The 13,230-nt window shown below is 36.2% G+C and overlaps 1 protein-coding gene across 2 annotated transcripts in view; it reads right to left on the reverse strand.

Moving 5' to 3' along the window:
• Positions 1-317: 317 nt before the first annotated feature.
• Positions 318-13,230, reverse strand: part of PAPOLG (poly(A) polymerase gamma) — a 38,150-nt gene continuing 25,237 nt past the window's right edge. Inside the window, exons 15-23 of one of the 2 annotated variants that reach the window (XM_081253709.1) lie at positions 12,802-12,911; positions 10,778-10,899; positions 10,353-10,528; positions 9,851-9,939; positions 9,550-9,770; positions 8,290-8,355; positions 8,049-8,105; positions 6,126-6,220; positions 318-567 (exon numbers count right to left, since the gene is read on the reverse strand). In XM_081253709.1, coding sequence (XP_081109835.1) covers positions 549-567; positions 6,126-6,220; positions 8,049-8,105; positions 8,290-8,355; positions 9,550-9,770; positions 9,851-9,939; positions 10,353-10,528; positions 10,778-10,899; positions 12,802-12,911 — 955 coding nt within the window. In that variant the 3' untranslated portion in view covers positions 318-548. Of the gene's footprint in view, positions 568-5,854; positions 6,221-8,048; positions 8,106-8,289; positions 8,356-9,549; positions 9,771-9,850; positions 9,940-10,352; positions 10,529-10,777; positions 10,900-12,801; positions 12,912-13,230 lie in introns of those variants that run through there. The other variant, XM_081253710.1, reaches the window with a different exon arrangement.

Here is a 13,230-nt window from a genome sequence, read left to right on the forward strand (position 1 = left end):
GTTGATGCAAAGATGTTAAGTCTTTTGGGTAACATTTTTCCTTGGGAGAAAGGAGTAGCTAGCTATACTTCATCTACTTCTCCCCCATGCTTCACCCTACTAGCCTTTCAGTACTATTTGCTGTAACAGTTTGCATTCTAAAACAGGCTGAATAAAGAAAGATGATCCAAGTTTGAGATGAACTTTTGGGAAGAGAACTTCTAATGTAGTGTATTTCAAATTGTAGGTCACAACTCAGGAGAGGCTGTGAAATCACCTTAGTGAGCTCACAGCTGGCTCTTAAAGTATCAAACTGCATCTCGCATAGTAGGAAAGCATTTTTTGAAACTTGTTTTAATTACCTACCTGTGTATAAACATATATAAATTATATATACACACATATTCATGTATGTATGTGCTGGCTTGCAATATAAAATGTTTTTAACTGTTACAGTTGAAAAAGTTTGAAAAATGCATCTTAATGATCTTCACGGTGAAAAAGAAACGTGCCTTAATGATTTTCACTGTTTCGTTTGCTTCTGTTAGTTCCTTCATCAGGTCTCTCTTCTAGATTACCCTCTTCGAACTAAAAAGAAAAAAACCAAAACCAAAAAAAATTAAAACCAACCATTGAAACAGGACTCATGCATTTAAAAAAATTTATTTTTGGCCACACTGCACGGCATGTGGGATCTTAGTTCCCTGACCAGGGATGGAACCCATGTCCCCTGCAGTGGAAGCGCAGTCTTAACCACATTGGATCACCAGGGAAGTCCCTCACACATTTTCTTCCTCAGTATTTTCTGGGTACCCACTACATAAAGATTCTTGGATATAGGTTCCTACTCTCAACTTACAACCTCTCAGGGGAAAGCAAGTATGTAAACAGAACATTATGCAAGTTAGAGTAACTGAAACGTTGAAAAGTCACAAGTAACATGTTGGGAAGGTAGGATGATTGATTCTGACCAGGTTATCGTGAAGGCTTTGTGTGGCCATTAGGCTCAAAATGTCAGTAATCAGAGATTGGCAAGGAAGGGTTTAGAAGTGTGTCTTTTTAAGGACTAATAAGCAATAAAGTTTGGCTGGATATGGTTTGAAAGATAGTTTTTGGAACATGCGCTTTAAAAGCATCAAATTCTATCTTGCCCTTAATAGCTTAATGCATTCAGAGCCACAAAGAACCTGTTATGATGTTAATTTAACACATTCAGCACAGTGTGATAATTGTGTTAAAGTTATATCCTAGGAGCAGTGAGTTGCCCTAATCAGAAATTGACACTCCAGGGATGGTCAGCTGGTACTCCAATCAGTGTACTTCACAAGCGACTATTAGAAGCCCTTCTGTTATCTACAGCTCACTCAGGACAGGAGGCTTGGCTAATAACTTAATAAATGTCAAGTGTGTTTCCACTGGTGCCATGAGTGGCTTGCTAATAATCTTGATGTAGATGCAGGTTCTTATCTGTGAATTCAGTACCTGATTTAAGATAGGTGGATAGGCTAAAAACAAGTCATTAACAAGATTGTGACAAGCTCTGTAGCTTGTACTTCTGTGGACAGTACCCAAGATCTGATTGCTAAATGCACCTCTGTCCAGCCATTAGTAGAGTATTCTGGTTGCCTGATGTTGACCACGGGGTGATAGAATTTTGCCCTCAACACTTGAGGCAGATGCTACTGCTTGCTAATGTTTAATCAGATATTCTGTGTAAGGCAAATTGAGTATGGACTTTGCTTTTATGTTAAGCAGGTTGTGGATACCACTACCTGCCAAAGACTCTGAGTGGTGAAGGACCGAATTGGCTGTCAGTTTGATAAATAAGTTATGACGTCTGGTACTTTTAAGTTACTCCCGAATAATATCAGTCAATCATCAACACCTATTTATCAAAGCAAGTTTATTTGATTACTTATTCCAGACAGATAATGAGGCTCGTGTGTACAGCTAAGAAATTAAGACAATCCAGATAAAAGGCAGGACAAATTAATATGAACTACACAAACAACTAGCTAAAAAGGAACAGGAGCTGCATTCATTTTACATAATACTGTGAAGTCATGTAGCACCATTTACCTCAAAGATATCCTAAGCACTTTTTAAGGTAATTACGTGGGTCCTTGCTAAAAATGCAGCAATACATTAAAAATTATAGCAAGCCTGATGATAATCTTATGTTCAACTACTTCAAATATAAAATTATTCCAGAAAAAATGGGAAATTTGGGAAGGGTCTGACCTTGTACAATTCTTTTAAAAAATCCTAAGGAAATAGTTACCATTATTGAGACCAGTTTTCTTCCACCACTTGCACTATATTCATCACTATTATCATGACCTAAATTCTAAGCTTTGGAAGATTTAATAGGTAGTTATTTATTTAAATATGCACACAATTTTATTTATTAAAAAAATTTTTTTTACACTAAAGTTCTGTTTATTGGTCTGTTCAGTCTGTTCTGGTCTGAACCACAAACATGGAGAAATAAGAAATTTAAGGCTACCAAAATCAAAGGATTAGGATCTTTAATGATAAATCCTATTTTTTTTTTTACCATTTCTTATCATTATTCTAAGCTATTCTACTCTGATCATTCTTAGGTTGAAATTTGTTGAACTTAAGTTTGACCCTGTTAATGAACCTAAGTTAACTGAAGACACATAAATCTAATCATACGCCTTTTTCTAAATACTGATGAAGTTTCATCTGAGATATATAAAGAGGCTTGGAGAGAAATTCAGTGTTCCGGAGTCCTTCATTAGCCCACTTTACTAGTTAAGGGCCACAGTACATTTTCAGAAATACACCACAGAAAAATCTTAAGAAGAAAATTGCAGAGTTTGAGATTATTCAATCCCGAACAGCTGTGGTTCCTAACTTTTTTTAAAGGGTCGTGACCACTTTGAGAAGCTGATGAAATTATGAACTTTCCCTCAGAAAAATGCATATGAACAAAAACTTCTTATATACATTTGCAAGGGATTCCCTACAGTCCATGATCCGCAGGTTAGGAATTTCTATTTCAAAGCTGTGGGACACAGTGGAAAATAAGTTTAGCCCATTTCGACATTGCCCATCTTCACCTCACTTCACTGCAACTATACAGGACAGTAAGCATTTTAATGATGTTACTAAATTGCTGCCTTAAGACAAAAACTCTTACTGTAAGCATAGTCTTATAAAATCCTCTTGCCCCAGTTTTACAAGGTTTTAAGTCATTTATCCTGTCTCTCAGATTAGTTAAGTCCCTAAGGTTTAAACTAGCAGATAATTGTTTCATTGATATATTATTCTTTAGAGCCAGTCACTGAAAAATGAGATTAAAATACCCTTGTGAAAATGAACATGTGTCTACATACTGAAGAACAGGTTATTTGACTTTATAAAATATATTTCTAGTTATATTTCTAGGTATAGTCTCTACACTTGAAATCAAATGCATCTACCTAGTGCCTCTGAACATAGCACATAACTGCAGACCATTCCCTCTTACTTACTTGGAACCCTTACAGAGGAGGTCTCCTACCATGGTAACAAAATGTACAGTTGACCCTTGAACAATGCAGGAGTTAGGGGCACCGACCCAGTCACCCCAGTTGAAAACACCTGTACTGCTATCTCTGCTTCAGAAACAAAGGAATTGATACATGACTCACGCAAGGGCAGGAAGCTGAAACCGTCTGGATCAAACCCTAGTTCTTTCGATTCCACATATTGTGATCTCAATCAAACTTTCCCCTATAATTAATTAATTAATTTAAAGTTCTGTGAAATGAAAGTACAAGTACTATATTTATTGAAAAAAATCCACATATAACTGGACCCATGTAGTTCAAATCTGTGTTGTTCAAGGGTCAACTGTACTCAATGTTCTACCTACTGTTCAGGGTAGAAAACACTTCATTTCTGACCAAACCCGCTATCTCAAAAGCACCTCATTAACTCCCCAGTTACCAAACAGGTTGAAGAATGCTATCTTTGAGAAGTATAACGTTAAACTCTTGGCTATGTCTTAACCCCATGTCAAATGGACCATTAAAACAAGAGGAATGACTATACTACAGTACAAAGGTTAGGCCTGTTGCTTTCTTATTAAAGATGAACTCCACTAGTTACTCCAAGGAATCGGTTTATATAATAGGGTAAACATGGATGTACGTATGGGGAATTCTTAAAGCCCTTATTAAAGAAGTTTTCAATCAATCAATGTTTTAAGTCAGGTGACAGTTATTCAGTCCTTTCATAATCATTCTCTTTTGCTCAAATAGAGTATTTATAGAACAAATCTCAAAATACTTGAATAAAGAAAAATGGCCAACTAAGAGAACAGCTTTGCCAAGGAAGCTACAACTTGGTTATGGGATTTCATTCTCGTCTTTTGCTATATAAAAAGTGAATAACGGAACAACCATTGTTTTCCCCTTGCTCGTCTTTATTTCTAAGAAGTCTTCCTTTGTAAAAGTTAAACACTAGAATTTCCATTTCAGAGATGTAGGGGGTCAGGAACAGGAGTGGGAAAAGAAGGATCCTGCTCTCTGACAATCAGAATTCAAGTATTTCAATGGTAAAGGGCTTGCAAGAGAAAATGGACTATTACTCCACTGGCTAAATGGCATCCCATGAGTCCTATAAACGATATAACCAAGAATTTTCCCTGCACTATTCAAATGTACCATTTTGTGTTTTTCCTACTGGACCTACTAAATGGTGAGTGAAAGCTGAAGAAGGTAATATATACCAACATTCCTGGCTGTGTAATCTATACATTTTCATTTTAAGAGTAATTCAAGCATAATCCATATTTAAAAAATTAGACTAAAGAGAGACAGTAAAGGTTTTAAAGTTTTCTCTTTGAAAAGATGGTATCTTACAGTACATACAAAAATACTCTGAAAATACATACGACTTCATTTACAAAACACTGAATCAACATATTACAAGAAGAATTACATGGTTATGGATTTTAATAAATGGAGCATGCATTCATGAAACTTAAAAAATATTAAGAAATGCACTGAAAAAAGCAGTGTAAAAAAAGACAACTCATATATTTAAATAAAAATTACAAAGGTCCTGAGCCAATTAATGATTGGTAACAATTTCATTCAAAAATGCCTTTAGGTTTCAATAAAATCCACTGCTCATTTCTGCATGCCTAGTCCACGAAGGAACTGTCTGAAGTTGTGGCGGTAAGTAATGGTCAGCAAGTATCATGCCAAGTTAATCGTACACTTCAAAAATACAAGTTTGCCATACTTAAAGGCATCTTACTGTTGATGCTGGAATGAGTTGCTCCTCAGTAAAAAATACCAGTCAACTAACAAGAATGGCATGAGATAGGATATGTAACAATTTCACCGTTCATATACTGACTTTCAGTATCCTGGTCATATTTTGATTCTTAATAAAGATGCATTTCAAAGGCCTCCATGGGAGGCAAAATATAGAGAATTTATGGTGCCCAACTCTTATGTAATCACTGGACTAATCCTCCCTGGTAACTATGCAACATTTGGATAGAAAGGCACAATAAAAATTTAAATATTCCGTGTGCCAATCTGAGAAAAAATAATTTAAATCAACAGAACAGACAATAAGTACATCTACACAAATGAGGAAAGCAGAGAAGATACCTCACATTCATTTATCTCAGGTTTCACAAAGTGGCTTCAATGCTAAAGTAAATGTGTTAACATTTGGAAAATTACTTTTTTTGTTTTTTGTTTTCAACTTTTTTAGTTCTATACAATGATTACAACATAAGACTTAAAAAAAAGAAGGGGGCGGTGTTCAGGACTTGTTTTATCAGTGTCCAGAGAGCCAAGCACTGGTTCCCACAACAGAGAAACAAGCATCGAAAGTTAAGGCAGTAAAACCTCCAACGCAAAGCCATAATATTGTAGATGATAATTTGATAGCAGGTGATCCTCAGAGAACTGTATGTAGCAATCAATGAGAGAATGCTACAGCATCTGCAGGTCAAAGTGTAAGAGTTCAAAAAACCACTTCAAGGTTGTTAGGCCGATGACTGTAACTTTCACCTTATTTTATGTATGACAGCCACCTCTATCTTAAAAAGAGTGGCTGCATCTATGCCACTAAATGATTGCATATTCACTTAAGTAAGGAGGCACTGCTTTTACCGATTTAGGGTCAGTCGAATGGAATTTTTGATGACACGGATGTTATTTGCTGGAACTGGAGATGATGTATCTGGTAGTTCTTTACTGGGCGGTCTCTGTTAGAAAGAAATACAAAGTAGGAAAAACAAATACACATTATAAAGGTCCAACGAGTAAATCAGTCACAAAACTCTGAGTTTTTTTCCACATGCTTTAAGTTCCTAAACACTCAAGAATGTGTTGAATATTTTTTCCCTATGTTCAAGTCCCCTTGTTTGGGGGACTTATTATTATTATTATTATTATTTTTAAACAGGTGAAAAGCAGAGGGATAGGGAAAGGGTAGAAGTGGGAGGACTGTATGAATAGGAAAGAGGACTTTGTTTAATCAATTGCCACTTCTAGACTGAGACATGCATAGAGAACAAAGTCCTCCTCAGACTCAGGCAATGTTAAAGAGAAATAGCTGAAGAGCATGGTCACTAAACAGGAAATTCTTGGGGTGCAAGGTGAAAAAACGAGTGTGTGATACAGAGGAAAACTTGATATCCAGTTATATCCTTCAATTAGTTTCTGTAATACATTCATGCAGAAGAATAACCCAATTTGTGAGATAATTAAGTTTTTAAGAAAACCATCTTCGTAGTCAGGGTAGGTAACTTCAGTGATAGTAAAATTCAGGGACATCTATATGAGGGCTTTTGAAGACACTAAAGATTATTATATAATGAAGGCAAAGTCTAAGACTGAGAAACAAAGACAGAAGCCTAAAATACAGATAGTTAGTTGTCTGACAGAAACAGCATATCAGCTTCTTGTCAAGAGATGACTGCAAGAATTAATTCTCCTTGCATGTTACCTTGGCTAAACGAATTATATCATACGCACATCCATTCAAAAAAAAAAGACATGAAAAATTTCAGACGTGCATAGAAGTAGAGAATAGGAAGGACAATGAAGACTTAAATGCCACAATGAAGACTTAGATGCCAAAATGAAGACTCAGACATTATTAAAATTTTGCCACATTTGTTTGGTTTATGCTCCTTACCCATTATACTTGAAATCTTTTAAAGCAAAACCCAGACATGTCATTTCACACTTTCATACTTTAATATCCATCTTAAAATTTTTTTCCATTACCATACATAATTATACACCTCTACTTTTTGTAACCCACTCTTATGTTAAAAGAAATTTTACAAATTCTACAACTAATAGAAAGTATGAGGACATTTTCTATTTTGCTTTAGAATTGCCAATACATCCTGGGGAACCTGGCAGGGTGACAGCTGACTGTGATGAGAACCACTTTATTATTTAATGGGGGTGAAAAGTAAGCCATTTTGTTTCCTGTAACCTCTCAAAGAAGGGCTTCTTCTGATTTACACAAGGCCGCTTTTTTTGAGCACTTACAATATTATTAGCTTAAATGGTAACCCTTTGAAAATAAATTTTTAAATTGAGATTTAGGGGTTCTTTAGCTCATGTTTTAAAGGTACTTACTCTGTATACCAGTACATTTGGTTCCTCCAAAATATTAGTAACTATGGTCCCCAACTATCAAACCTACATTTTGTCAGTAAGCAGTGGTGTACAACAAAAGACTATCAAGTGTTGGTAGGAAATCATTGTGCTGAGCATTAAACTGCTTCTTTAAAAATAAATAAAAACAAAGGTTGAACATAACCTGCATAAATCGTGAAGTCTTAAACGACTCCCTCTTTTCTAGACTTTTGAGGTACATACATTTAGGATCATACACTTTGTTTGCTATTTCCAACCCAACTTCCAACTGTACTGCTGGTCTTTGAGGACAGGGGCAAAATCTTACTACTCTTTTCCTGACCCCGTGCTAGGCTCTTCTTAGTGAGCTTTTTGTACCTGCAGATTACCTATGAATTTTTACCTGTGTATTTTATTACAAATAAGACTATCTATTACCTTTTTGCGTGATGTATCAATAGTTGGAATAGGCATACATTCTCCTCCAATGGCATCCTAAAAACAGAATTACATACAAGTGAAAACTTTCTTTCCTATATGCAAATGCTTATTTCTACAAGAAATAAAACATAACCAAGAGTTGACAGATATAATCTGATCTACTTTTGAATATAGTACTTTTCCTGATACATGGCTCTTTAAAAGTAAATATTTTGAAGCACACTATTGATATACTTACCATTGATTTTCTTTTTCTGTCTTCAGCAGCACGTGATTCCTTAAACGTTGATTCAAGTCGAATAAACTAAAATATAAACATAAAATGAGTTGCTATTATTACCTATAAAAACCACATAAATCTATATAAACTGAGAAACTAATTAGTGACCAGGCTAACATCAAAACTATTACAGGGGCTTCCCTGGTGGCACAGTGGTTGGGAATCTGCCTGCCCATGCAGGGGACACGGGTTCGAGCCCTGGTCTGGGAAGATCCCACATGCCGCGGAGCAATTGGGCCCGTGAGCCACAACTACTGAGCCTGCGCGTCTGGAGCCTGTGCTCCGCAGCAAGAGAGGCCTGCGCACAGCGATGAAGAGTGGCCCCCGCTCGCCTCAACTAGAGAAAGCCCTCGAACAGAAACGAAGACCCAACACAGCCAAAAAACAAAAACTAAAACTAAAACTAAAAACCTATTACGAACATGGTTTGATGAGGGAAGAGAATTTAAATTAGACTGAATTCAATTGTCACCCTTAATTTCTAAAGTTTTATCTTTTTGTTTAATCTATCCAGATGATAATGAATGAAAGTTTTACCACCACCTACTGGAAGCAGAGGAGATCAACATTATAACACAATAAATATGATTATTTAGTTACCAATAATGCCTTTATGTAAGTCAAGGAGAAACGAAGATCAATCATTCAAATTTTTAGACACATTAGTAATTTGAATTTTTTTAAAATTAATTAATTAATTTATTTTTTATTTTTGGCTGCATTGGGTCTTCGTTGCTGCACGCGGGCTTTTCTCTACTTGCGGCAAGTGGGGGCTACTCTTCTTTGTGGTGGGCAGGCTTATTGCTGTGGCTTCTCGTTGCACAGCATGGGCTCTAGGTGCATGGGCTTCAGTAGTTGTAGCACACGGGCTCAGTAGTTGTGGCTCGCAGACTCTAGAGCGCAGGCTCAGCAGTTGTGGCCCATGGGTTTAGATGCTCTGCAGCATGTGGGATCTTACCGGACCAGGGCTCGAACCCGTGTCCCCTGCATTGGCAGGTGGATTCTTAACCACTTCACCACCGGGGAAGCCCAGTAATTTAAATTTAAGATGAACAATTAGTATTATCCTATTAGGGTTTAGGTAAATACTCTTTTTAAACAGTCAAATCCTAATGGAACACTAAGATAACTATGAAGAATTTGAGTTTCTTCAGCACTATTTTAAGTTTACTTTGAAAAAAATCAACTACTGAATCACCACTGAAGTTGTAATTTTACCTTTTCTATGTCCTTCAACCTCTTAGAAGACCCATCTATGGATGGGGAGTGGGATCTTTTGGGGGTAACATTCTTAGTTATATTTGACTTTCCATTTAGATGTGGCTGCCCCTGGGCAGGGTTGTGGGGTGTTGTGATTCTAGGAATGACATTTCGTCCTACTACAGTAGGAATGGTACACACAGCTGGAGGTGATACAGCTTTCACTGCAGAGTCAACTTCTGAAAAGGAAAAAAGAAAGATTTCAGTAATTAAATACAAATGTAGTAGCATCGTTACTAAACAAAGCGTAGATACCTACTTGCACCAATGACGGGAATAGACAACCCTTGAGCTGGCGGGACAGTCAGTGGCTTTTCCACAACTACAGCAGCAGGCTCAGCATTATTCCTGTTAAAAGTGTTAAAATATCATCATTAAATGATTTAAATAGTATGTATTTAAAACACTCTTATTTTAACATTTAAGATAATTTCTTTCAAGTACTCCTAACTTTAACATTTCACTGAAGGAAAAGAAAAGGGTAGGGAAAGGAAGAGGACCCAGGGAGAGAATTAGCAGAAAAAATTAAAGGAAAATCTGCACATTTCTGTGTACTTATCTACTCCCACATACTCATAAACCTATACCATGCCCCATAGGATTACCACAAATTGTCAAATAATTCTAAATAAGAAACTGACTACTAACTGGCAAAATAAAATCTTTTTACAGTTAAAAAAATGTATTTAGCAAAGGTATAGAGAAGTTTACATCATCCTCAAATAAACTGAAGACTGAGAGGAAAATTTTGAAATACAGACCTTTCTGTCTCTGCTGAAGGAGGAATATCAGGCTTGGAAGGCTTGTTTGTAGACACTGGGGAATTAAAAGGTGTTCCATTATCAGTGTCTCTGGAGCTATCCAAACAACTGCTATCCAGAGATGATCTTTTGGATTGAGGTCCACTTGAACTTCGACTGACATCAGAAAGACTTTGCTGAAAGAGGGGAAAGCTTTTAGGATTTCAAAAAGTAAATGAGAAAAATGACTGGTTTCAATTCTGAAGTACATATAAAACAAATTATCTTTGGTGATTAATGAAGGTAAGATTTTAGTCCTAGATTGAATTGTCTGTACTTTCCCTCTTTCTTCTCAATAGGTTTGGGCGTTGTAAAAATGCAAATTTGGTCCCAGGATCATTCATCTGAGTTCCACTCAGATTGGAGAGTTACGAGTACAAACTCACCTTTTTCTTCTTCTGAAGAATCTCTGTGGGAAGGTAGTGATGAAGTTGTTTTTTTTTAACATGAGTTGCTTCAATTTTCATTCCCTCCTTTAGCATGTTTATATTGTTTGCCTGTCTGTACACTGTAACAGAGTCAGTATGTTAAAATGGGGAACTTCCTTCTGAACCAAGGGCTCTGTTTTCTTTTTCTGAAATACATACCTTTAATATCTCCACATCACTACACAAACACACATTCCTCTTACAGAACAAATACTTCCAAAACATTTTCACAATGTCACAATCCTATTCAAGTACTGACTAGTTTTCTCATGTCCAACTTCTAAGACTTCCCCATAATCAAATCTAACAAAATAAATGTATGGAAAAAAGGCTTTTTCCAAATCTTGTTTTTTGCTATTTTCCCCAAAGGCAATGTCTTCTCCTAATTATTTGCCCGAGTCTGAGCTAATCCTAATACCAAATATCCAAGATGCAATTCAAGCTCTCCTCCTCCATGAAGCTTCTTTTACTACACCAATCACAGAAGGTTAGACATGAGAAACCATCTAAAAGTACATCCTTATTATACAGGTGGGTAAATGAGGCTCAACAGCCTTGAATGCCTTGCCAAAATTGGAATACACGTAGCCCTAGGTCCCCAGTCTAGTGCTTTTCACTCCTTATAAGAAAATCAGTTTTATTAACTACCATATAAATTATTTAATGTATGTTAATTGTGAATACCAAATTAGATTATAAGCTTACTCAAGACAGGGATGGGAGGTTTCTTTTGCACAGTAACTACTGTGAAATGTAAATTATTTAATCTCTTGGGGCCTCAGTATCTCTATCTGAAGAAGAACATTTTATAAATCTACAATAAACAGAACTTCCCAACCCCCTCCTTTTGGAAAAATGAGTCCAAATTAGAATGGAAAAATTTATATCTATGTTTCCATTCCAGATTGCTTATAAAAGAGTCACCAGGAGTGCTTGTTCAGTGTGCAGACTCCTGGCTCCACTCCCAAAGCATGTGATTCAGTGGTTCTAGGTGATGCACAGGAACCTGGATTTTCATGATAAATGTGAGTGCTAATTCAAAAGAATTTAGAAAACTCAGATGAGCTAACCAAGAATATTAATAGTATGAATGTACACTATTCTAGATTATTAAGACAACTCCAAATTTATAACAGATATATTAAGATATTTCAGGGAGATATTCTTAGGGAGCTAGATGTGAAAGACCCTTTTTCACTGATTCTGAAACACATTCAGCAAGCCTGTACTGAATGATATTTATTTCATGTAAAAAAAGTAAAAAGCATGTCGTCTTTATGACTGTGATTACAAACACTGACTGTGCACACTAAGAATCACCTATAGAGTTTCTTTAGTCTTCTTTTTGTTTTAAAACAGTTAATACATTTACATGGTACAAAACTCAAAGGGGGGATTTCCCTGGTGGTTGAGCAGTTAAGACTCCACACTCCCAATGCAGGGGGCCTGGGTTCGATCCCTGGTCAGGGAACTAGATCCCACATGCATGCTGCAACTAAGATCCCATGTGCTGCAACTAAGACCTGGCGCAGCCAAATAAATTAAATAAGTATTTAAAACAACATCGACAACAACAACAAAAACTCAAAAGGGTTCAAGAGTATACAGTGAAGTTGCCTCACTCTTGTCCACTAGACACACCTGGTTCCTTGACCTAAAAGCAACCAGTTCTGCCAGTTTCTTTTTAAAAAAAACTATATATCCTTCCAGAGATAGTCTATGTATTTTTAAGCAAACATACATATATTCTTTCTTTACACTGGTCTGCAACCCCCCACCCCCCGCCCACCAACAGGTCTTGGAAGTCGCTTCATCATGCCTTTACTTTTTTAATAGCAGAATTTATTTTCATGATATAGATGTTCCATCTTCATTTAACCAATTGCAGAACTTTAAAAAATATAGCCAGCCAGATCCTAGGCAGGTGATACTGCGTTACTGCCAAGGTTGAGCACCACAGCTCCATGATGACAAAGTCTTACCTGTATCAGTAAATGACTGTATATCATATGTCAAGTCTATATTAACACTTTCTGCATTTTCTACTCTCCGAAAAATTATTCCAAGGAACCACATTGATACGTAATTGTTGCTATAAAATAAAATTTAAGAATTTCCATTAATTTTTACAATTTTACAGATGCTATTTGGTAATTAAAACTTGGTCTATGGAAGCATAAATACAAATGTCAATGGTTTGGCCAAATTCTTAAAACTGACACCAAGAACACTGTTAAGTTATCCTGTGTTATTATAAAAGAGGATTAAATGCTTCGAAAATGACTTACTAAATATATATTTAAAGATGCTCCAAATATTGTGATGGAGTTTTTTGTTGGGGTCTGTGGGCTACCAACATAGCATGTACTTAGTTTTAATGCATGACAACTCGTGCTCAAGTATACAATGTA

This window comes from Mesoplodon bidens, assembly GCF_964165515.1.
Source record: "Mesoplodon bidens genome assembly, chromosome: 14".
NCBI classification, from domain to species: domain Eukaryota; kingdom Metazoa; phylum Chordata; class Mammalia; order Artiodactyla; family Ziphiidae; genus Mesoplodon; species Mesoplodon bidens.